This window comes from Bufo bufo, chromosome 5 (assembly GCF_905171765.1).
Source record: "Bufo bufo chromosome 5, aBufBuf1.1, whole genome shotgun sequence".
NCBI lineage: Eukaryota > Metazoa > Chordata > Amphibia > Anura > Bufonidae > Bufo > Bufo bufo.
In genome coordinates, this window is record NC_053393.1 from 8,934,566 (window position 1) to 8,960,730 (window position 26,165).

At 48.2% G+C, this 26,165-nt stretch overlaps 1 protein-coding gene across 1 annotated transcript in view; it reads right to left on the reverse strand.

Moving 5' to 3' along the window:
- LOC121002846 (cytochrome P450 2C29-like) overlaps positions 1–26,165 on the reverse strand; it is a 205,873-nt gene that overhangs the window by 67,372 nt on the left and 112,336 nt on the right. The window contains exon 6 of the mRNA XM_040434456.1: positions 4,702–4,889. Within this exon, the coding sequence (XP_040290390.1) occupies positions 4,702–4,889 (188 nt within the window). The remainder of the gene's footprint in view (positions 1–4,701; positions 4,890–26,165) is intronic.

Genomic DNA, 26,165 nt, shown 5'->3' on the forward strand with positions numbered 1-26,165 from the left:
GCTGATGGCACTGACTGTTCTGGGGGACATATGGCAGGCAGTTGATGGCAAATGCCACATGGGGCTGATGGCACTGGCTCTGGGGGACATATGGCAGATGATGGCAAATGCCATGGGGTTTAGGGCTGATGGCACTGGCTCTGGGGGACATGTCTGATGGCAAATGATGGCAAATGCCATGGGGCTTGGGGCTGATGGCACTGGCTCTGTGGGACAAGGACATGTCTGATGGCAGATGATGGCAAATGCCATGGGGCTTGCGGCTATTGGCACTGGCTCTGGGGGACATGTCTTATGGCAGTTTTGTAATTTGTATTTTTTGTATATATACAGAAGAAAATACTATATCGCGATAAAAATCGCATATCGCACATGCTTCAAATTATATCGCAATATAGATTTTGGGCCATAGCGCCCACCCCTACTTTTAATACTCCTGTGGGTCATTTTGAGAACTTGCTCATGCCTTTTGGTTTGACCAATGCCCCGGCAGTATAGCAACATTTCATCAATGACATTTTTTAGCATTTGGTGGGAAGGTTTGTTGTCGTATACCTGGATGACATATTGATTTATTCGCCCGACATGAAGAGTCATCAGTATCATTTGAGACAAGTCTTGCTGATCCTCCGGGAGAATAAGTTATATGCCAAGTTAGAAAAATGTGTGTTTGCTGTTTAAGAGATTCCTTTTCTGTGTTATCTGCTTTCCATTTAGGGCTATTGCATGGATCCCGAGAAAGTCTGTGCGGTCTTGGAATGGGATCTGCCCGAGAATCAGAAAGCGCTTATGAGGTTTTTGGGGTTTACCAATTACTACAGAAAATGTATCTTGAATTATTCCACTTTTGTTAAACCTCTGACTGACATGACTAAGAAAGGGGTGGATTTCTCTGTCTGGTCGGAAGAGGCGTTACATGCTTTTTCTACTATTAAGAAATGTTTTTCTTCTGGTCCCATTTATTGTTGAGGTGGATGCAGCAGAAGTGGGAGGTGGTGCAGTTCTGTCGTAGGGTATTTCTCCTGGCAAATGGCGCCCTCGTGCTTTTTTTTCTCGAAAAAACTCTCTTCTGCCGAGAGAAATTATGATGTTGGCAATAGAGAGTTGCTGGCCATTAAGTAGGCCTTTAAGGAATGGCGTCCTTGGTCGGAAGGAGAGATTCATCCCATTACTGTATTTACCAATCATAAAAATCTGGCCTACCTGGAGTCGACTAAACGTTTGAACCTAAGGCAGGCCAGATGGTCTTTGTTTTTTACCAGATTTGATTTCATTGTCACTTTTTGCCCTGGGGTCAAGAATGTCAAGGCCGATGCTGGTCCGATTTTGGCTGATGGGGTGGTTGTATCCGCCCTCTATCCTGAACTGGAGGCAGAGGTGTTGGAAGTTCAGGGAGAGGCACCTGATTCCTGTCCCCCAGGGAGGTTGTTTGTTCCTTTTGAGCTTCATCACAAGGTGTTTAAGGAACATCATGATACTGTCCTTGCTGGACATCCTGGGAGCAGATCCACTGTTGATCTTATTTCTCGGAGATACGTAAGAGTGTTGAGGGCTATGTGGCAGCTTGTGAGACCTGTGCACGTGCCAAGGTGACTCATACTCGGCCCTCAGGATCTCTTCTACTTTTGTCCATCCTGTCCCTGGACACACTTGTCCATGGACTTTATCACCGATTTGCCCAGTTCTTTGTGGATGACGGTGATTTTGGTGGTGGTCGACCGCTTCAGTAAGATGGCACACTTCATTCCATTTTCTGGTTTACCCAATGCCAAAACTCTGGCTCTGACATTTGTTGATAACATTGTGAAATTACACGGCATTCCCTCTGATGTGGTGTCTGATAGAGGGACTCAATTTGTGTCCAGATTCTGGAAGGCTTTCTGTACTCATCTGGGGATTCGTTTGTCCTTCTCTTCGGCATTTCACCCTCACTCGAAGGGACAAACTGAATGCACTAACCAGAATCTGGAGACATATTTGAGGTGTTTTGTTGCTGAGAATCAGGGGGAGTGGTCCTCATTTTTGTCTTTGGTTGAATTTGCTTTGAATAACAGTCGTCAGGAGTTCACTGATAAGTCACCATTTTATGGTGCATATGGGTTTCACCCTCAGTTTGGTACGTTCTCTGGGAATAGTTCCTCTGGTATACCTGATGAGGAGAGATTTGCTTCTTTCTTATCATCTATCTGGCGGAAAATTCAAATCAATTTAAAAAAGATGGGCGATAGGTATAAACGTTCAAGAAACGTGTGCCTGATTCAGACCTGAATGTGGGTGATTTGGTGTGGTTGTCCACTAAGAACATTAAGTTGAAGGTGCCATCCTGGAAGTTAGGTCCAATATTTATTGGTCCATACAAGATCTCTGCCATTATTAATCCGGTTTCTATTCGCCTTGAACTTCCGCAAGCTTGGAAGATCCATAATGTCTTCCATAAATCTTTAATAAAGAGTTATGTGGAACTTGCTGTACCATCTTCCTTGCCACCTCCACCTGTCTTGGTTGATGGGAATCTGGAGTTTCAAATTTCCAGAGTTGTTGACTCTCGTGTCCTTCAGGGTTCCCTTCGATACCTTGTTCATTGGAAGGGTTACGGTCCAAAGGAGAGAATGTGGGTCCTGGCAACTGATGTGAATGCCAGTCAGCTTCTGAAGGCCTTTCACAGAGCCCACCCTGATAAAGTTGGTCCTGGGTGCCCGGAGGTCACCCGTAGAAGGGGGGTACTGTCACCGCCGGCCCTGGGAGAGATCTTAGAAGTTCAAATAGACGGAAGACTCAGGAGTCTATTTGACAGATCTCTCTTGTTTTCATTGTTGCTGACAGGTTTCCACCTCTTTGCAGATGCTGCTCATTATTAGTCAGGTGGCTCTTTATATGTTCCGCCTCTCACTTGTTTCCCTGCGGCTAATAGCTCTTCTGTGGAGTGCTCTACTTGTGTGGTGGTTCTCCTGTACCAGTTACATCTCAAGCTAAGTCCTTTCCCTTTTCTTGGTGTGTCTGTTCTGACTAGGCCTCAGGGAGACTCTAGCTCCTTCAGTTTGGTTGCCTCTTTTCCTGTTCCCTAAGCTGAGGGTTTGGTGCAGTGTTTAAGCAGCCTCAGGTTCCTGTGCATGTGCATTTCTACCATTGAGATTTGCACATGTTGTTAGCAGCTTAGGGAGAGTATCAGGGAATGCTAGGAGGCGACCTCTTTATTCCCTAGGTTTGGGGCCTAGTCTGTTGTTGTTTAGTTGTGGTTCCGTTTGGTTGTCTTTCCTTCCCCGTACTTCCCGCGGCACCCTATTATAGTTACACTGCTATCTGGATCTCTGACCCCTGAATTTGATCCTGACTCTGCTTCTGCCTGACGATTTGGACCCTGATGTGACTTCTTGATATCGACCCTGCTTGGTATTGTATTACTCTTTCCTCTGATTTTGGCTCTTATTGTCTTGAGACTCCTGGTTTTGACCCGGTCCATTTTTTACAGTGCTGCTTATCGCTTTTGGTATATTTACCTTGTGCCTGCCTGCCACTACGTTTGTTATTTTTTAACCTTTATCTTCTCCCGCATAGACCCCTGCACTTAGTTAAGTAGAGACTGCCGTCCACTTCTGGGCCATTGTTTAGAACGAACGTGCAAGTAGGTAAGGACAGTGGTGCTAGTGGAGTTCAGGACAACATGCCATTAAGGGTTAGAACTAATCAATCAATTACTCCTGAACTTGATGAACCCATGTCTTTTTTCAGCTTTCTTTAGGATACTGACAAACATTCTGGTTTCCTGAAGCAGTTTTGGAAGACAAACTCAGGAGTGCATCAAAAAAGAGAGACATTATCAAGGACAGATTTAATCTCCTATTTGTTTAATTTACTCCTGTTTTTAACTTCCAAATCTGCATCATGAAATCTGAACGTGCGGTCGTACCCTACGGGCTTGTTCACACGACCGTATGGATTTTTCAGTGTTTTGCGGTCCGTTTTTAACGGATCAGTTTTTCAATTTTTTGTTTCAGTAGTGTTTCCGGTTCCATTCTGTTTTTCCGTTCCATTTTTTCCATATGGCATATACAGTATACAGTAATTACATAGAAAAAATTGGGCTGGGCATAACATTTTCAATAGATGGTTCCGCAAAAACAGAACGGATACGGAAGACATACGAAGTACATTCCGTATGTGTTCCATTTTTTTTGCGGATCCATTGACTTGAATGGAGCCACGGAACGTGATTTGCGGGCAATAATAGGACATGTTCTATCTTTGAACGGAACGGATAAACTGAAATACGGAAACGGAATGCACACGGAGACACTTCAGTTTTTTTGCCTGACCCATTGAAATGAATGGTTCAGTATAAGTAACGCATACTGAACTAAAATAACGGCCAGTATACTGAACGCAAAAAAACTTTCATGTGCATGAGCCCTAATTCAAATGCTGTAATCCCCAATCTAGTCTACTCCAATCACATTCCATTGTAGGACATGAGTCACCACCAGTCATAGAAATCACATAACAGCAATTGTAGATTTAACATTTCTGCCAATTTGAAATTTTGACTTCACTGATACATTGTGATAAGATTGTCAGCTGTGTGAACTGGACTAGGTTAGAACAGGTTTTCACCTTCTGATTGTAGAAGGAGAAAAATTAGGCCAAATACCTGCTGTCAAATATACATTGGATTCCTTTCTGTGCAATGTAGAGAATACTCGGTACCTTTGGGATGGTGTAACCTCTGAACTTGACATCTTCAGTGGTGGCATGGTGAAGTGCAGTTGGTGTGATGTCGAGGACTCTTTGTATTTCATGGATGACAGCGTTTGTATACGGCAGATTGGGTTTGTCTGTGATCTCAGGAGGACGCAAGGACTTGGTCAATTCGTCTATCTCCTGCTGCACTTTAGCTGTGAGACAAAGATGAAATCATCTGTGTGAGCAGTTGGAACCAATGATGTTTTATAACATTGGTAGTCTGGATGGCCTCACAGGGGATGGCCACCTAAAGTATCCAAATATTTGTTTCATGTTTTTCAAGTGGATTTGTTTCACAGAATCAGAATGTGATAGCTACTTACAGTTAAAAGAAAAAGTATGTGAACCCTTTGGAATGATATGGATTTCTGCACAAATTGGTCATAAAATGTGATCTGATCTTCATCTAAGTCACAACAATAGACAATCACAGTCTGCTTAAACTAATAACACACAAAGAATTAAATGTTACCATGTTTTTATTGAAAACACCATGTAAACATTCACAGTGCAGGTGGAAAAAGTATGTGAACTAGAGTTGAGCGAACACCTGGATGTTCGGGTTCGAGAAGTTCGGCCGAACTTCCCGGAAATGTTCGGGATCCGAACCCGACCCGAACTTCGTCCCGAACCCCATTGAAGTCAATGGGGACCAAACTTTTGGGCACTAAAAAGGCTGAAAAACAGCCCAGGAAAGAGCTAGAGGGCTGCAAAAGGCGGCAATATGTAGGTAAATCCCCTGCAAACAAATGTGGATAGGGAAATTAATTAAAATAAAATTAAAATAAATAAAAATTAACCAATATCAATTGGAGAGAGGTCCCATAGCAGAGAATCTGGCTTCATGTCAGCAGAGAATCAGTCTCTTCATGCCATAGCAGAGAATCTGGCTTCACATCACCCACCACTGTAACAGTCCATTGTCATATATTTAGGCCCAGGCACCCAGACAGAGGAGAGAGGTCCCGTAACAGAGAATCTGGCTTCATGTCAGCAGAGAATCAGTCTGCATGTCATAGCAGAGAATCATGTTTTACTTCACCCAACACTGGAACAGTCCATTGTCAGATATTGAGGCCCAGGCACCCAGGCAGAGGAGAGAGATCCCGTAACAGAGAATCTGGCTTCATGTCAGCAGAGAATCAGTCTGCATGTCCTAGCAGAGAATCAGGCTTTACGTCACCCAACACTGGAACAGTCCATTGTCAGATATTTAGGCCCAGGCACCCAGGCAGAGGAGAGAGGTCCCGTAACAGAGAATCTGGCTTCATGTCAGCAGAGAATCAGTCTGCATGTCCTAGCAGAGAATCATGCTTTACGTCACCCAACACTGGAACAGTCCATTGTCACATATTTAGGCCCAGGCACCAAGGCAGAGGAGAGAGGTCCCGTAACAGAGAATCTGGCTTCATGTCAGCAGAGAATCAGTCTTCATGTCATAGCAGAGAATCAGGCTTCACGTCACCCACCACTGGAACAGGCCATTGTCAGATATTTAGGCCCAGGCACCCAGGCAGAGGAGAGAGGTCCCATAACAGAGATTCAGGCTTCATGTCAGCAGAGAATCAGTCTTCATGTCATAGCAGAGAATCAGGCTTCACGTCACCCACCACTGGAACAGGCCACTGTCACATATTTAGGACTAGGCACCCAGGCAGAGGAGAGAGGTCCCGTAACAGAGAATCTGGCTTCATGTCAGCAGAGAATCAGTCTGCATGTCATAGCAGAGAATCAGGCTTCACGTCACCCACCACTGGAACAGGCCACTGTCACATATTTAGGCCTAGGCACCCAGGCAGAGGAGAGAGGTCCCGTAACAGAGATTCAGGCTTCATGTCAGCAGAGAATCAGTCTTCATGTCATAGCAGAGAATCAGGCTTCACGTCACTCACCACTGGAACAGGCCACTGTCACATATTTAGGCCCAGGCACCCAGGCAGAGGAGAGAGGTCCCATAACAGAGATTCAGGCTTCATGTCAGCAGAGAATCAGTCTTCATGTCATAGCAGAGAATCAGGCTTCACGTCACCCACCACTGGAACAGGCCACTGTCACATATTTAAGCCCAGGCACCCAGGCAGAGGAGAGAGGTCCCGTAACAGAGAATCTGGCTTCATGTCAGCAGAGAATCAGTCTGCATGTCCTAGCAGAGAATCATGCTTTACGTCACCCAACACTGGAACAGTCCATTGTCAGATATTTACGCCCAGGCACCCAGGCAGAGGAGAGAGGTCCCGTAACAGAGAATCTGGCTTCATGTCAGCAGAGAATCAGTCTGCATGTCCTAGCAGAGAATCATGCTTTACGTCACCCAAAACTGGAACAGGCCACTTTTAGATATTTTTAGGCCCCGGCACCCAGACAGAGGAGAGAGGTCCCTTAACAGAGAATCTGGCTTCATGTCAGCAGAGAATCAGTTATCATGTCATAGCAGAGAATCAGGCTTCACGTCACCCACCAGTGGAACAGGCCACTGTCAGATATTTTTAGGCCCCGGCACCCAGGCAGAGGAGAGAGGTCCCATAACAGAGATTCAGGCTTCATGTCAGCAGAGAATCAGTCTGCATGTCCTAGCAGAGAATCATGCTTTACGTCACCCAACACTGGACCAGTCCATGGTCAGATATTTAGGCCCAGGCACCAAGGCAGAGGAGAGAGGTTCCATAACAGAGAATCTGGCTTCATGTCAGCAGAGAATCAGTCTGTATGTCCTAGCAGAGAATTATGCTTTACGTCACCCAACACTGGAACAGTCCATTGTCACATATTTAGGCCCAGGCACCCAGGCAGAGGAGAGAGGTCCCGTAACAGAGAATCTGGCTTCATGTCAGCAGAGAATCAGTCTTCATGTCATAGCAGAGAATCAGGCCTCACGTCACCCACCACTGGAACAGGCCATTGTCAGATATTTAGGCCCAGGCACCCAGGCAGAGGAGAGAGGTCCCGTAACAGAGAATCTGGCTTCATGTCAGCAGAGAATCAGTCTTCATGTCATAGCAGAGAATCAGGCTTCACGTCACCCACCACTGGAACAGGCCATTGTCAGATATTTAGGCCCAGGCACCCAGGCAGAGGAGAGAGGTCCCGTAACAGAGAATCTGGCTTCATGTCAGCAGAGAATCAGTCTGCATGTCATAGCAGAGAATCAGGCCTCACATCACCCACCACTGGAACAGGCTACTGTCAGATATTTTTAGGCACCGGCACCCAGGCAGAGGAGAGAGGTCCCGTAACAGAGAATCTGGCTTCATGTCAGCAGAGAATCAGTCTTCATGTCATAGCAGAGAATCAGGCTTCACGTCACCCACCACTGGAACAGGCCACTGTCAGATATTTTTTGGCCCCGGCACCCAGGCAGAGGAGAGAGGTCCCATAACAGAGATTCAGGCTTCCTGTCAGCAGAGAATCAGTCTGCATGTCCTAGCAGAGAATCATGCTTTACGTCACCCAACACTGGAACAGGCCACTGTCACATATTTAGGCCCAGGCAACCAGGCAGAGGAGAGAGGTCCCATAACAGAGATTCAGGCTTCATGTCAGCAGAGAATCAGTCTTTATGTCATAGCAGAGAATCATTCTTTACTTCACCCAACACTGGAAACAGTCCATTGTCAGATATTTAGGCCCAGGCACCCAGGCAGAGGAGAGAGGTCCCATAACAGAGATTCAGGCTTCATGTCAGCAGAGAATCAGTCTTCATGTCATAGCAGAGAATCAGGCTTCACGTCACCCACCTCTGGAACAGTCCATTGTCACATATTTAGGCCCAGGCACCCAGGCAAAGGAGAGAGGTCCCATAACAGAGATTCAGGCTTCATGTCAGCAGAGAATCAGTCTTCATGTCATAGCAGAGAATCAGGCTTCACGTTACCCACCTCTGGAACAGGCCACTGTCACATATTTAAGCCCAGGCACCCAGGCAGAGTAGAGAGCTCCCGTAACAGAGAATCTGGCTTCATGTCAGCAGAGAATCAGTCTTCATGTCATAGCAGAGAATCAGGCTTCACGTCACCCACCACTGGAACAGGCCACTGTCACAAATTTAGGCCCAGGCACCCAGGCAGAGGAGAGAGGTCCCAAAACAGAGAATCTGGCTACATGTCAGCAGAGAATCAGTCTGCATGTCCTAGCAGAGAATCATGCTTTACGTCACCCAACACTGGAACAGTCCATTGTCAGATATTTAGGCCCAGGCACCCAGGCAGAGGAGAGAGGTCCCGTAACAGAGAATCTGGCCTTCATGTCAGCAGAGAATCGGTCTTCATGTCATAGCAGAGAATCAGGCTTCACGTCACCCACTACTGGAACAGGCCACTGTCAGATATTTTTAGGCCCCGGCACCCAGGCAGAGGAGAGAGGTCCCATAACAGAGATTCAGGCTTCATGTCAGCAGAGAATCAGTCTGCATGTCATAGCAGAGAATCATGCTTCACGTCACCCACCACTGGAACAGGCCACTGTCACATATTTATGCCCAGGCAACCAGGCAGAGGAGAGAGGTCCCATAACAGAGATTCAGGCTTCATGTCAGCAGAGAATCAGTCTTCATGTCATAGCAGAGAATCAGGCTTCACGTCACCCACCACTGGAACAGGCCACTGTCACATATTTATGCCCAGGCAACCAGGCAGAGGAGAGAGGTCCCATAACAGAGATTCAGGCTTCATGTCAGCAGAGAATCAGTCTTCATGTCATAGCAGAGAATCAGGCTTCAGGTCACCCACTACTGGAACAGGCCACTGTCAGATATTTTTAGGCCCCGGCACCCAGGCAGAGGAGAGAGGTCCCATAACAGAGATTCAGGCTTCATGTCAGCAGAGAATCAGTCTGCATGTCCTAGCAGAGAATCATGCTTTACGTCACCCAACACTGGAACAGTCCATTGTCAGATATTTCGGCCCAGGCACCCAGGCAGAGGAGAGAGGTTCCGTAACAGAGAATCTGGCTTCATGTCAGCAGAGAATCAGTCTGCATGTCCTAGCAGAGAATCATGCTTTACGTCACCCAACACTGGAACAGGCCACTGTCAGATATTTTAGGCCCCGGCACCCAGACAGAGGAGAGAGGTCCCGTAACAGAGAATCTGGCTTCATGTCAGCAGAGAATCAGTCTTCATGTCATAGCAGAGAATCAGGCTTCACGTCACCCACCACTGGAACAGGCCACTGTCAGATATTTTTAGGCCCCGTCACCCAGGCAGAGGAGAGAGGTCCCATAACAGAGATTCAGGCTACATGTCAGCAGAGAATCAGTCTTCATGTCATAGCAGAGAATCAGGCTTTACGTCACCCACCACTGGAACAGGCCACTGTCACATATTTTTAGGCCCCGGCACCCAGGCAGAAGAGAGAGGTCCCATAACAGAGATTCAGGCTTCATGTCAGCAGAGAATCAGTCTTCATGTCATAGCAGAGAATCAGGCTTCACGTCACCCACCACTGGAACAGGCCACTGTCACATATTTAGGCCCAGGCACCCAGGCAGAGGAGAGAGGTCCCGTAACAGAGAATCTGGCTTCATGTCAGCAGAGAATCAGTCTTCATGTCATAGCAGAGAATCAGGCTTCACGTCACCCACCAATGGAACAGGCCACTGTCACATATTTAGGCCCAGGCACCCAGGCAGAGGAGAGAGGTCCCGTAACAAAAAATCTGGCTTCATGTCAGCAGAGAATCAGTCTGCATGTCCTAGCAGAGAATCATGCTTTACGTCACCCAACACTGGAACAGTCCATTGTCAGATATTTAGGCCCAGGCACCCAGGCAGAGGAGAGAGGTCCCGTAACAGAGAATCTGGCTTCATGTCAGCAGAGAATCAGTCTGCATGTCCTAGCAGAGAATCATGCTTTACGTCACCCAACACTGGAACAGTCCATGGTCAGATATTTAGGCCCAGGCACCCAGGCAGAGGAGAGAGGTTCCGTAACAGAGAATCTGGCTTCATGTCAGCAGAGAATCAGTCTGCATGTCCTAGCAGAGAATCATGCTTTACGTCACCCAACACTGGAACAGGCCACTGTCACATATTTTTAGGCCCCGGCACCCAGGCAGAGGAGAGAGGTCCCATAACAGAGATTCAGGCTTCATGTCAGCAGAGAATCAGTCTCATGTCATAGCAGAGAATCAGGCTTCACGTCACCCACCACTGGAACAGGCCACTGTCACATATTTAGGCCCAGGCACCCAGGCAGAGGAGAGAGGTCCCGTAACAGAGAATCTGGCTTCATGTCAGCAGAGAATCAGTCTTCATGTCATAGCAGAGAATCAGGCTTTACGTCACCCACCAATGGAACAGGCCACTGTCACATATTTAGGCCCAGGCACCCAGGCAGAGGAGAGAGGTCCCTTAACAAAGAATCTGGCTTCATGTCAGCAGAGAATCAGTCTGCATGTCCTAGCAGAGAATCATGCTTTACGTCACCCAACACTGGAACAGTCCATTGTCAGATATTTAGGCCCAGGCACCCAGGCAGAGGAGAGAGGTCCCGTAACAGAGAATCTGGCTTCATGTCAGCAGAGAAACAGTCTGCATGTCCTAGCAGAGAATCATGCTTTACGTCACCCAACACTGGAACAGGCCACTTTTAGATATTTTTAGGCCCCGGCACCCAGACAGAGGAGAGAGGTCCCTTAACAGAGAATCTGGCTTCATGTCAGCAGAGAATCAGTCTTCATGTCATAGCAGAGAATCAGGCTTCACGTCACCCACCAGTGGAACAGGCCACTGTCAGATATTTTTAGGCCCCGGCACCCAGGCACAGGAGAGAAGTCCCATAACAGAGATTTAGGCTTCATGTCAGCAGAGAATCAGTCTGCATGTCCTAGCAGAGAATCATGCTTTACGTCACCCAACACTGGACCAGTCCATGGTCAGATATTTAGGCCCAGGCACCCAGGCAGAGGAGAGAGGTTCCATAACAGAGAATCTGGCTTCATGTCAGCAGAGAATCAGTCTGCATGTCCTAGCAGAGAATTATGCTTTACGTCACCCAACACTGGAACAGTCCATTGTCACATATTTAGGCCCAGGCACCCAGGCAGAGGAGAGAGGTCCCGTAACAGAGAATCTGGCTTCATGTCAACAGAGAATCAGTCTTCATGTCATAGCAGAGAATCAGGCTTCACGTCACCCACCACTGGAACAGGCCACTGTCAGATATTTTTAGGCACCGGCACCCAGGCAGAGGAGAGAGGTCCCGTAACAGAGAATCTGGCTTCATGTCAGCAGAGAATCAGTCTTCATGTCATAGCAGAGAATCAGGCTTCACGTCACCCACCAGTGGAACAGGCCACTGTCAGATATTTTTAGGCCCCGGCACCCAGGCACAGGAGAGAAGTCCCATAACAGAGATTTAGGCTTCATGTCAGCAGAGAATCAGTCTGCATGTCCTAGCAGAGAATCATGCTTTACGTCACCCAACACTGGAACAGTCCATGGTCAGATATTTAGGCCCAGGCACCCAGGCAGAGGAGAGAGGTCCATAACAGAGAATCTGGCTTCATGTCAGCAGAGAATCAGTCTGCATGTCCTATCAGAGAATTATGCTTTACGTCACCCAACACTGGAACAGTCCATTGTCACATATTTAGGCCCAGGCACCCAGGCAGAGGAGAGAGGTCCCGTAACAGAGAATCTGGCTTCATGTCAGCAGAGAATCAGTCTTCATGTCATAGCAGAGAATCAGGCTTCACGTCACCCACCACTGGAACAGGCCATTGTCAGATATTTAGGCCCAGGCACCCAGGCAGAGGAGAGAGGTCCCGTAACAGAGAATCTGGCTTCATGTCAGCAGAGAATCAGTCTTCATGTCATAGCAGAGAATCAGGCTTCACGTCACCCACCACTGGAACAGGCCATTGTCAGATATTTAGGCCCAGGCACCCAGGCAGAGGAGAGAGGTCCCGTAACAGAGAATCTGGCTTCATGTCAGCAGAGAATCAGTCTGCATGTCATAGCAGAGAATCAGGCCTCACATCACCCACCACTGGAACAGGCTACTGTCAGATATTTTTAGGCACCGGCACCCAGGCAGAGGAGAGAGGTCCCGTAACAAAGAATCTGGCTTCATGTCAGCAGAGAATCAGTCTTCATGTCATAGCAGAGAATCAGGCTTTACGTCACCCACCACTGGAACATGCCACTGTCACATATTTAGGCCCAGGCAACCAGGCAGAGGAGAGAGGTCCCATAACAGAGATTCAGGCTTCATGTCAGCAGAGAATCAGTCTTCATGTCATAGCAGAGAATCAGGCTTCACGTCACCCACCACTGGAACAGTCCATTGTCACATATTTAGGCCCAGGCACCCAGGCAAAGGAGAGAGGTCCCATAACAGAGATTCAGGCTTCATGTCAGCAGAGAATCAGTCTTCATGTCATAGCAGAGAATCAGGCTTCACGTTACCCACCACTGGAACAGTCCACTGTCACATATTTAAGCCCAGGCACCCAGGCAGAGGAGAGAGGTCCCGTAACAGAGAATCTGGCTTCATGTCAGCAGAGAATCAGTCTTCATGTCATAGCAGAGAATCAGGCTTCACGTCACCCACCACTGGAACAGGCCACTGTCACATATTTAGGCCCAGGCACCCAGGCAGAGGAGAGAGGTCCCGTAACAGAGAATCTGGCTTCATGTCAGCAGAGAATCAGTCTGCATGTCCTAGCAGAGAATCATGCTTTACGTCACCCAACACTGGAACAGTCCATTGTCAGATATTTAGGCCCAGGCACCCAGGCAGAGGAGAGAGGTCCCGTAACAGAGAATCTGGCTTCATGTCAGCAGAGAATCAGTCTGCATGTCCTAGCAGAGAATCATGCTTTACGTCACCCAACACTGGAACAGGCCACTGTCAGATATTTTTAGGCTCCGGCACCCAGACAGAGTAGAGAGGTCCCGTAACAGAGAATCTGGCTTCATGTCAGCAGAGAATCAGTCTTCATGTCATAGCAGAGAATCAGGCTTCACGTCACCCACTACTGGAACAGGCCACTGTCAGATAATTTTAGGCCCCGGCACCCAGGCAGAGGAGAGAGGTCCCATAACAGAGATTCAGGCTTCATGTCAGCAGAGAATCAGTCTGCATGTCATAGCAGAGAATCATGCTTCACGTCACCCACCACTGGAACAGGCCACTGTCACATATTTATGCCCAGGCAACCAGGCAGAGGAGAGAGGTCCCATAACAGAGGTTCAGGCTTCATGTCAGCAGAGAATCAGTCTTCATGTCATAGCAGAGAATCAGGCTTCACGTCACCCACCACTGGAACAGTCCATTGTCACATATTTAGGCCCAGGCACCCAGGCAAAGGAGAGAGGTCCCATAATAGAGATTCAGGCTTCATGTCAGCAGAGAATCAGTCTTCATGTCATAGCAGAGAATCAGGCTTCACGTCACCCACCACTGGAACAGGCCACTGTCACATATTTAAGCCCAGGCACCCAGGCAGAGGAGAGAGGTCCCTTAACAGAGAATCTGGCTTCATGTCAGCAGAGAATCAGTCTTCATGTCATAGCAGAGAATCAGGCTTCAGGTCACCCACTACTGGAACATGCCACTGTCAGATATTTTTAGGCCCCGGCACCCAGGCAGAGGAGAGAGGTCCCATAACAGAGATTCAGGCTTCATGTCAGCAGAGAGAGAATCAGTCTGCATGTCCTAGCAGAGAATCATGCTTTACGTCACCCAACACTGGAACAGTCCATTGTCAGATATTTCGGCCCAGGCACCCAGGCAGAGGAGAGAGGTTCCGTAACAGAGAATCTGGCTTCATGTCAGCAGAGAATCAGTCTGCATGTCCTAGCAGAGAATCATGCTTTACGTCACCCAACACTGGAACAGGCCACTGTCAGATATTTTTAGGCCCCGGCACCCAGACAGAGGAGAGAGGTCCCGTAACAGAGAATCTGGCTTCATGTCAGCAGAGAATCAGTCTTCATGTCATAGCAGAGAATCAGGCTTCACGTCACCCACCACTGGAACAGGCCACTGTCAGATATTTTTAGGCCCCGTCACCCAGGCAGAGGAGAGAGGTCCCATAACAGAGATTCAGGCTTCATGTCAGCAGAGAATCAGTCTTCATGTCATAGCAGAGAATCAGGCTTTACGTCACCCACCACTGGAACAGGCCACTGTCACATATTTTAGGCCCAGGCACCCAGGCAGAGGAGAGAGGTCCCGTAACAGAGAATCTGGCTTCATGTCAGCAGAGAATCAGTCTTCATGTCATAGCAGAGAATCAGGCTTCACGTCACCCACCAATGGAACAGGCCACTGTCACATATTTAGGCCCAGGCACCCAGGCAGAGGAGAGAGGTCCCGTAACAAAAAATCTGGCTTCATGTCAGCAGAGAATCAGTCTGCATGTCCTAGCAGAGAATCATGCTTTACGTCACCCAACACTGGAACAGTCCATTGTCAGATATTTAGGCCCAGGCACCCAGGCAGAGTAGAGAGGTCCCGTAACAGAGAATCTGGCTTCATGTCAGCAGAGAATCAGTCTGCATGTCCTAGCAGAGAATCATGCTTTACGTCACCCAACACTGGAACAGGCCACTTTTAGATATTTTTAGGCCCCGGCACCCAGACAGAGGAGAGAGGTCCCTTAACAGAGAATCTGGCTTCATGTCAGCAGAGAATCAGTCTTCATGTCATAGCAGAGAATCAGGCTTCACGTCACCCACCAGTGGAACAGGCCACTGTCAGATATTTTTAGGCCCCGGCACCCAGGCAGAGGAGAGAGGTCCCATAACAGAGATTCAGGCTTCATGTCAGCAGAGAATCAGTCTGCATGTCCTAGCAGAGAATCATGCTTTATGTCACCCAACACTGGACCAGTCCATGGTCAGATATTTAGGCCCAGGCATCCAGGCAGAGGAGAGAGGTTCCATAACAGAGAATCTGGCTTCATGTCAGCAGAGAATCAGTCTTCATGTCATAGCAGAGAATCAGGCTTCACGTCACCCACCACTGGAACAGGCCATTGTCAGATATTTAGGCCCAAGCACCCAGGCAGAGGAGAGAGGTCCCGTAACAGAGAATCTGGCTTCATATCAGCAGAGAATCAGTCTTCATGTCATAGCAGAGAATCAGGCTTCACGTCACCCACCACTGGAACATGCCACTGTCAGATATTTTTAGGCCCCGGCACCCAGACAGAGGCGAGAGGTCCCATAACAGAGATTCAGGCTTCATGTCAGCAGAGAATCAGTCTGCATGTCCTAGCAGAGAATTATGCTTTACGTCACCCAACACTGGAACAGTCCATTGTCACATATTTAGGCCCAGGCACCCAGGCAGAGGAGAGAGGTCCCGTAACAGAGAATCTGGCTTCATGTCAGCAGAGAATCAGTCTTCATGTCATAGCAGAGAATCAGGCTTCACATCACCCACCACTGGAACAGGCCACTGTCACATATTTAATCCCAGGCACCCAGGCAGAGGAGAGAGGTCCCTTAACAGAGAATCTGGCTTCATGTCAGCAGAGAATCAGTCTTCATGTCATAGCAGAGAATCAGGCTTCAGGTCACCCACTACTGGAACATGCCACTGTCAGATATTTTTAGGCCCCGGCACCCAGGCAGAGGAGAGAGGTCCCATAACAGAGATTCAGGCTTCATGTCAGCAGAGAGAGAATCAGTCTGCATGTCCTAGCAGAGAATCATGCTTTACGTCACCCAACACTGGAACAGTCCATTGTCAGATATTTAGGCCCAGGCACCCAGGCAGAGGAGAGAGGTCCGTAACAGAGAATCTGGCTTCATGTCAGCAGAGAATCAGTCTGCATGTCCTAGCAGAGAATCATGCTTTACGTCACCCAACACTGGAACAGGCCACTGTCAGATATTTTTAGGCCCCGGCACCCAGACAGAGGAGAGAGGTCCCGTAACAGAGAATCTGGCTTCATGTCAGCAGAGAATCAGTCTTCATGTCATAGCAGAGAATCAGGCTTCACGTCACCCACCACTGGAACAGGCCACTGTCAGATATTTTTAGGCCCCGTCACCCAGGCAGAGGAGAGAGGTCCCATAACAGAGATTCAGGCTTCATGTCAGCAGAGAATCAGTCTTCATGTCATAGCAGAGAATCAGGCTTTACGTCACCCACCACTGGAACAGGCCACTGTCACATATTTTTAGGCCCAGGCACCCAGGCAGAGGAGAGAGGTCCCGTAACAGAGAATCTGGCTTCATGTCAGCAGAGAATCAGTCTTCATGTCATAGCAGAGAATCAGGCTTCACGTCACCCACCAATGGAACAGGCCACTGTCACATATTTAGGCCCAGGCACCCAGGCAGAGGAGAGTGGTCCCGTAACAAAAATCTGGCTTCATGTCAGCAGAGAATCAGTCTGCATGTCCTAGCAGAGAATCATGCTTTACGTCACCCAACACTGGAACAGTCCATTGTCAGATATTTAGGCCCAGGCACCCAGGCAGAGTAGAGAGGTCCCGTAACAGAGAATCTGGCTTCATGTCAGCAGAGAATCAGTCTGCATGTCCTAGCAGAGAATCATGCTTTACGTCACCCAACACTGGAACAGGCCACTTTTAGATATTTTTAGGCCCCGGCACCCAGACAGAGGAGAGAGGTCCCTTAACAGAGAATCTGGCTTCATGTCAGCAGAGAATCAGTCTTCATGTCATAGCAGAGAATCAGGCTTCACGTCACCCACCAGTGGAACAGGCCACTGTCAGATATTTTTAGGCCCCGGCACCCAGGCAGAGGAGAGAGGTCCCATAACAGAGATTCAGGCTTCATGTCAGCAGAGAATCAGTCTGCATGTCCTAGCAGAGAATCATGCTTTATGTCACCCAACACTGGACCAGTCCATGGTCAGATATTTAGGCCCAGGCATCCAGGCAGAGGAGAGAGGTTCCATAACAGAGAATCTGGCTTCATGTCAGCAGAGAATCAGTCTTCATGTCATAGCAGAGAATCAGGCTTCACGTCACCCACCACTGGAACAGGCCATTGTCAGATATTTAGGCCCAAGCACCCAGGCAGAGGAGAGAGGTCCCGTAACAGAGAATCTGGCTTCATGTCAGCAGAGAATCAGTCTTCATGTCATAGCAGAGAATCAGGCTTCACGTCACCCACCACTGGAACATGCCACTGTCAGATATTTTAGGCCCCGGCACCCAGACAGAGGCGAGAGGTCCCATAACAGAGATTCAGGCTTCATGTCAGCAGAGAATCAGTCTGCATGTCCTAGCAGAGAATTATGCTTTACGTCACCCAACACTGGAACAGTCCATTGTCACATATTTAGGCCCAGGCACCCAGGCAGAGGAGAGAGGTCCCGTAACAGAGAATCTGGCTTCATGTCAGCAGAGAATCAGTCTTCATGTCATAGCAGAGAATCAGGCTTCACATCACCCACCACTGGAACAGGCCACTGTCACATATTTAATCCCAGGCACCCAGGCAGAGGAGAGAGGTCCCGTAACAGAGAATCTGGCTTCATGTCAGCAGAGAATCAGTCTTCATGTCATAGCAGAGAATCAGGCTTCACGTCACCCACCACTGGAACAGGCCACTGTCACATATTTAGGCCCAGGCACCCAGGCAGAGGAGAGAGGTCCCGTAACAGAGAATCTGGCTTCATGTCAGCAGAGAATCAGTCTTCATGTCATAGCAGAGAATCAGGCTTCACGTCACCCACCACTGGAACAGGCCACTGTCACATATTTAGGCCCAGGCACCTAGGCAGAGGAGAGAGGTCCCGTAACAGAGAATCTGGCTTCATGTCAGCAGAGAATCAGTCTGCATGTCCTAGCAGAGAATCATGCTTTACGTCACCCAACACTGGAACAGTCCATTGTCAGATATTTAGGCCCAGGCACCCAGGCAGAGGAAAGAGGTCCCGTAACAGAGAATCTGGCTACATGTCAGCAGAGAATCAGTCTGCATGTCCTAGCAGAGAATCATGCTTCACGTCACCCAACACTGGAACAGGCCACTGTCAGATATTTTTAGGCTCAGGCACCCAGACAGAGGAGAGAGGTCCCGTAACAGAGAATCTGGCTTCATGTCAGCAGAGAATCAGTCTTCATGTCATAGCAGAGAATCAGGCTTCACGTCACCCACCACTGGAACAGGCCACTGTCACATATTTAGGCCCAGGCACCCAGGCAGAGGAGAGAGGTCCCGTAACAGAGAATCTGGCTTCATGTCAGCAGAGAATCAGTCTTCATGTCATAGCAGAGAATCAGGCTTCACATCACCCACCACTGGAACAGGCCACTGTCACATATTTAATCCCAGGCACCCAGGCAGAGGAGAGAGGTCCCGTAACAGAGAATCTGGCTAAATGTCAGCAGAGAATCAGTCTTCATGTCATAGCAGAGAATCAGGCTTCACGTCACCCACCACTGGAACAGGCCACTGTCACATATTTAGGCCCAGGCACCTAGGCAGAGGAGAGAGGTCCCGTAACAGAGAATCTGGCTACATGTCAGCAGAGAATCAGTCTGCATGTCCTAGCAGAGAATCATGCTTTACGTCACCCAACACTGGAACAGTCCATTGTCAGATATTTAGGCCCAGGCACCCAGGCAGAGGAAAGAGGTCCCGTAACAGAGAATCTGGCTTCATGTCAGCAGAGAATCAGTCTGCATGTCCTAGCAGAGAATCATGCTTCACGTCACCCAACACTGGAACAGGCCACTGTCAGATATTTTTAGGCTCAGGCACCCAGACAGAGGAGAGAGGTCTCGTAACAGAGAATCTGGCTTCATGTCAGCAGAGAATCAGTCTTCATGTCATAGCAGAGAATCAGGCTTCACGTCACCCACCACTGGAACAGGCCACTGTCACATATTTAGGCCCAGGCACCCAGGCAGAGGAGAGAGGTCCCGTAACAGAGAATCTGGCTTCATGTCAGCAGAGAATCAGTCTGCATGTCCTAGCAGAGAATCATGCTTTACGTCACCCAACACTGGAACAGTCCATTGTCAGATATTTAGTCCCAGGCACCCAGGCAGAGGAGAGAGGTCCCGTAACAGAGAATCTGGCTTCATGTCAGCAGAGAATCAGTCTGCATGTCCTAGCAGAGAATCATGCCTTATGTCACCCAACACTGGAACAGGCCACTTTTAGATATTTTTAGGCCCCGGCACCCAGACAGAGGAGAGAGGTCCCGTAACAGAGAATCTGGCTTCATGTCAGCAGAGAATCAGTCTTCATGTCATAGCAGAGAATCAGGCTTCACGTCACCCACCACTGGAACAGGCCACTGTCAGATATTTTTAGGCCCCGGCACCCAGGCAGAGGAGAGAGGTCCCATAACAGAGATTCAGGCTTCATGTCAGCAGAGAATCAGTCTTCATGTCATAGCAGAGAATCAGGCTTTACGTCACCCAACACTGGAACAGGCCACTGTCACATATTTTTAGGCCCCGGCACCCAGGCAGAGGAGAGAGGTCCCTTAACAGAGTTTCAGGCTTCATGTCAGCAGATAATCAGTCTTCATGTCATAGCAGAGAATCAGGCTTCACGTCACCCACCACTGGAACAGGCCACTGTCACATATATTAAGGCCCAGGCTCCCAGGCAGAGGAGAGAGGTCCCATAACAGAGATTCAGGCTTCATGTCAGCAGAGAATCAGTCTTCATGTCATAGCAGAGAATCAGGCTTCATGTCACCCACCACTGGAACAGGCCACTGTCAGATATTTTTAGGCCCCGGCACCCAGACAGAGGAGAGGTTCATTCAACTTTGGGTTGCCCCGCAATATAATATTAAAATGAAAATAAAAATAGGTACAATAATATATTGTTAAGGGGAGGTAGTTAATGTCTAATCTGCACAAGGGATGGACAGGTACTGTGGGATCCATGCCTGGTTCATTTTTATGAACGTCAGCTTGTCCACATTGGCTGTAGACAGGCGGCTGCGTTTGTCTGTAATGACGCCCCCTGCCGTGCTGAATACACGATTAGACAAAACGCTGGCCGCCGGGCAGGCCAGCACCTCCAAGACATAAAAGGCTAGCTCTGGCCACGTGGACAATTTGGAGACCCAGAAGTTGAATGGGGCCAAACCATCAGTCAGTACGTGGAGGGGTGTGCACAGGTACTGTTCCACCATGTTATTGAAATGTTGCCTCCTGCTAACACGTTCCGTATCAGGTGGTGGTGCAGTTAGCTGTGGCGTGGTGACAAAACTTTTCCACATCTCTGCCATGCTAACCCTGCCCTCAGAGGAGCTGGCCGTGACACAGCTGTGTTGGCGACCTCTTGCTCCTCCTCTGCCTTCGCCTTGGTCTTCCACTTGTTCCCCTGTGACATTTGGGAATGCTCTCAGTAGTGCGTCTACCAAAGTGCGCTTGTACTCGCATCTTACTATCACGCTCCAGTGCATGAAGTAAGGTGGGCACATTGTCTTTGTACCGTGGATCCAGCAGGGTGGCAACCCAGTAGTCCACACACGTTAAGATGTGGGCAACTCTGCTGTCGTTGCGCAGGCACTGCAGCATGTAGTCGCTCATGTGTGCCAGGCTGCCCAGAGGTAAGGACAAGCTGTCCTCTGTGGGAGGCGTATCGTCATCATCCTGCGTTTCCCCCCAGCCACGCACCAGTGATGGGCCCGAGCTGCTTTGGGTGCCACCCCGCTGTGAACATGCTTCATCCTCATCCTCCTCCACCTCCTCCTCCACCTCCTCGTCCTCCAGTAGTGGGCCCTTTCTGGCCACATTTGTACCTGGCCTCTGCTGTTGCAAAAAACCTCCCTCTGAGTCACTTCGAAGAGACTGGCCTGAAAGTGCTAAAAATGACCCCTCTTCCTCTTCCTCCTCCTGGGCCACCTCCTCTTCCATCATCGCCCTAAGTGTTTTCTCAAGGAGACATAGAAGTGGTATTGTAACGCTGATAACGGCGTCATCGCCACTGGCCATGTGGGTGGAGTACTCGAAACAGCGCAACAGGGCACACAGGTCTCGCATGGAGGCCCAGTCATTGGTGGTGAAGTAGTGCTGTTCCGCAGTGCGACTGACCCGTGCGTGCTGCAGCTGAAACTCCACTATGGCCTGCTGCTGCTCGCACAGTCTGTCCAGCATGTGCAAGGTGGAGTTCCACCTGGTGGGCACGTCGCATATGAGGCGGTGAGCGGGAAGCCCGAAGTCAAGCAGTAGCGCAGACAGGTGAGCAGCGGCAGGATGTGAACGCCGAAAGCGCGAACAGACGGCCCGCACTTTATGCAGCAGCTCTGACATGTCGGGGTAGTTGTGAATGAACTTCTGCACCACCAAATTCAACACATGCGCCAGGCAAGGGATGTGCGTCAAACCGGCTAGTCCCAGAGCTGCAACGAGATTTCGCCCATTATCGCACACCACCAGGCCGGGCTTGAGGCTCACCGGCAGCAACCACTCGTCGGTCTGTTGTTCTATACCCCGCCACAACTCCTGTGCGGTGTGGGGCCTGTCCCCAAAACATATGAGTTTCAGAATGGCCTGCTGACGTTTACCCCGGGCTATGCTGAAGTTGGTGGTGAAGGTGTGTGGCTGACTGGATGAGCAGGTGGAAGAAGAGGAGGAGGAAGCTGAGTAGGAGGAGGAGGAGACAGGAGGCAAAGAATGTTGCCCTGCGATCCTTGGCGGCGGAAGGACGTCCGCCAAACAGCTCTCCGTCTGGGGCCCAGCCGCCACTACATTTACCCAGTGTGCAGTTAGGGAGATATAGCGTCCCTGGCCGTGCTTACTGGTCCACGTATCTGTGGTTAAGTGGACCTTGCCACAGATGGCGTTGCGCAGTGCACACTTGATTTTATCGGACACTTGGTTGTGCAGGGAAGGCACGGCTCTCTTGGAGAAGTAGTGGCGGCTGGGAACAACATACTGTGGGAAAGCAAGCGACATGAGCTGTTTGAAGCTGTATGTGTCCACCAGCCTAAATGACAGCATTTCATAGGCCAGCAGTTTAGAAATGCTGGCATTCAGGGCCAGGGATCGAGGGTGGCTAGTTGGGAATTTACGCTTTCTCTTAAATGTTTGTGAGATGGAGAGCTGAACGCTGCCGTGTGACATGGTTGAGATGCTTGGTGACTCAGGTGGTGGTGTTGGTGGTACATCCCATGTTTGCTGGGCGGCAGGTGCCAACGTTCCTCCAGAGGCGGAGGAAGAGGCCGAGGCGGCGGCAGCAGCAGAAGAGGTAGCAGGGGGAGCCTGAGTGACTTCCTTGTTTTTAAGGTGTTTACTCCACTGCAGTTCATGCTTTGCATGCAGGTGCCTGGTCATGCAGGTTGTGCTAAGGTTCAGAACGTTAATGCCTCGCTTCAGGCTCTGATGGCACAGCGTGCAAACCACTCGGGTCTTGTCGTCAGCACATTGTTTGAAGAAGTGCCATGCCAGGGAACTCCTTGAAGCTGCCTTTGGGGTGCTCGGTCCCAGATGGTGGCGGTCAGTAGCAGACGGAGTCTCTTGGCGGCGGGTGTTCTGATTTTGCCCACTGCTCCCTCTTTTGCTACGCTGTTGGCTCGGTCTCACCACTGCCTCTTCCTCCGAACTCTGAAAGTCAGTGGCACGACCTTCATTCCATGTGGGGTCTAGGACCTCATCGTCCCCTGCATCGTCTTCCACCCAGTCTTGATCCCTGACCTCCTGTTCAGTCTGCACACTGCAGAAAGACGCAGCAGTTGGCACCTGTGTTTCGTCATCATCAGAGACGTGCTGAGGTGGTATTCCCATGTCCTCATCATCAGGAAAAATAAGTGGTTGTGCGTTAGTGCATTCTATCTCTTCCACCCCTGGGGAAGGGCTAGGTGGATGCCCTTGGGAAACCCTGGCAGCAGAGTCTTCAAACAGCATAAGAGACTGCTATTGCGACTTGTATCTGCACGGTAGCATGTGTGTTAGGTTTTTCTGAATGACACTATCAGCACCTTCAATGTAAGATATCCTTTTTGGGATAGATTTCAAGTAGGCCTCATACAGCAGAAACTAGTTATTTTGAGAATTGCAAATTTGGGAATAGTTTTTCAACCCAGAACAAAAAGTCTGCTTTTACGGTCACTACAAATAACTTGACCAGCTAAAACAGTACAGATTTGGTTTAATAGAAATGTCAGGTCTATTTTTTAGGCGCTGGGTGACAGGCTCAACTTGCCCCTGATGTAGTATATGGCCAAAAAATAACCACACTATTGATGGTTAAATGCACTTGGGTGACACAGGCTCAGACTGCACCTGATGTAGTATATGGCCAAAAAATAACCAGACTGTTGATGGTTAAATGCACTTGGGTGACACAGGCTCAGCCTGCAGCTGATGTAGGATATAGCAAAAAATAACCACACTATTGATGGTTAAATGCACTTGGGTGACACAGGCTCAGACTGCACCTGATGTAGTATATGGCCAAAAAATAACCAGACTGTTGATGGTTAAATGCACTTGGGTGACACAGGCTCAGCCTGCAGCTGATGTAGGATATAGCAAAAAATAACCACACTATTGATGGTTAAATACACTTGGTGATAGCTTGTGCTGGCGCACCACAAGCCACAAAATGGCCGCCGATCACCCCAGAAAAAAGTGATCTAAAAACGCTCTGGGCAGCCTCAAAAAAGTGAGCAAGTCGATATTAGCACTTCAATGATCCACAGCTGTAGATCGATCACAGAATGAAGTCTTTTGGAGGAGTTAATCTGCCTAATCTCGCCCTAACGTCGCAGCAGCAACCTCTCCCTATGCTTCAATCAGCAGAGTGACGTGCAGCGCTACGTGACCCAAGCTTATATAGAGGCTGGGTCACATGCTGCACTGGCCAATCACAGCCATGCCAATAGTAGGCAAGGCTGTGATGGCCTCTTGGGGCAAGTAGTATGACGCTTGTTGATTGGCTGCTTTGCAGCCTTTCAAAAAGCGCCAAGAAAGCGCCGAACACCGAACCCGAACCCAGACTTTTACGAAAATGTTCGGGTTCGGGTCCGTGTCACGGACACCCCAAAATTCGGTACGAACCCGAACTATACAGTTCGGGTTCGCTCATCCCTAATTATAATATATGTGAATATATGGCTAAAAACATCAGTAGTAGTGTCCCACATATTATGCATTCATATATATCAGAAGTATGATTTTATATATATATATATATATATATATATATATAGATCCAGAAAAAAGAGCGGCACTCCGATAGATAAAAGCAAGTGAACCCTTTATTCACCCAGGTGGTGCAATGTTTCGGCTCCAAACATGAGCCGAAGAAGGCTCATGTTTGGAGCCGAAACGTTGCACCACCTGGGTGAATAAAGGGTTCACTTGCTTTTATCTATCGGAGTGCCACTCTTATTTCTGGATCCATTTATTGGGGTAGGAAGTCCATTCCCCTTGGGACGTGCACCCGTACCTTTCCCCTTTTAGCCAGTGCCGCCATTTTTCTTCAACTATATATATATATATATATATATAAAGAAAAAATGGCAGCACAAAGTCACAAAAATTTACAGCGGGTGCTATGTCCAAGGATGTAACGCCTTACTCCAGAATAATAGTAGAAAACGGACAGCACATCCAGTAGAAAATCGTGGTTTATTGGCTCATGTGTGCTTGAGAAAGGCTCTGTGTCCGAGCCAAAACGTTGCTTCACTGTCCCACATGGGCCAATAAACTACCATTTTCTACTGCATGTGCTGTCCGTTTTCTACTATATATATATATATATATATATATATATATATATATATATATATTTATATTTATATTATTATTATTATTTTTTATTTTTATTTTATTTTTTTTGTAATTAAACATTTATTTTGTGCCATACATTTTTTACAGTTACTAAAATAAATATAAAATGTATAAATGTAATCTCTATTTCTGAAAGGATTTGAACTCCCAACCTTGTACATTAGAGGCAAGGATGTTAACCACTATACTATAGAGCTACATATTATCCTGCACAGAAATATAAAATAAGTCTTCAGCTGAATAGGAATATTCACAATTAGTGTTGATCACGAATATTCAAATTTCAAATTTTTAGAGCAAATATAGGTACTTCGAAAATTTGCGAATATTTCGAATATAGTCATATATATTCGCAATTTCGAATATTCGCATTTTTTTTTTTATATTCGATTTTTATTTTTTTATCAGTACACATGATCCCTCCCTGCTTCTAGCTTGTGCGCCAATAAGAAGGCTGCAATATACTTGACTTTACAAGTAGTGTTGTTTGCGAATTTTGCTCTATATTCTTTTTTTTTTTCGAATATTCGCTATATTACTATATATTCTTGTTTTAGCAATATAGCGAATATTCGAAAAAAAACGAATATAGAGCAATTTAGCTAATATAGTGCTATAATCTTTTTTTTTATAGTTGTAATTTTTTTCCAATCTGAACTTCAGATGAGAAAAAAATTACAACTATTAGACAAAGAAGATTATAGCACTATATTAGCTAAATTGCTCTATATTCGT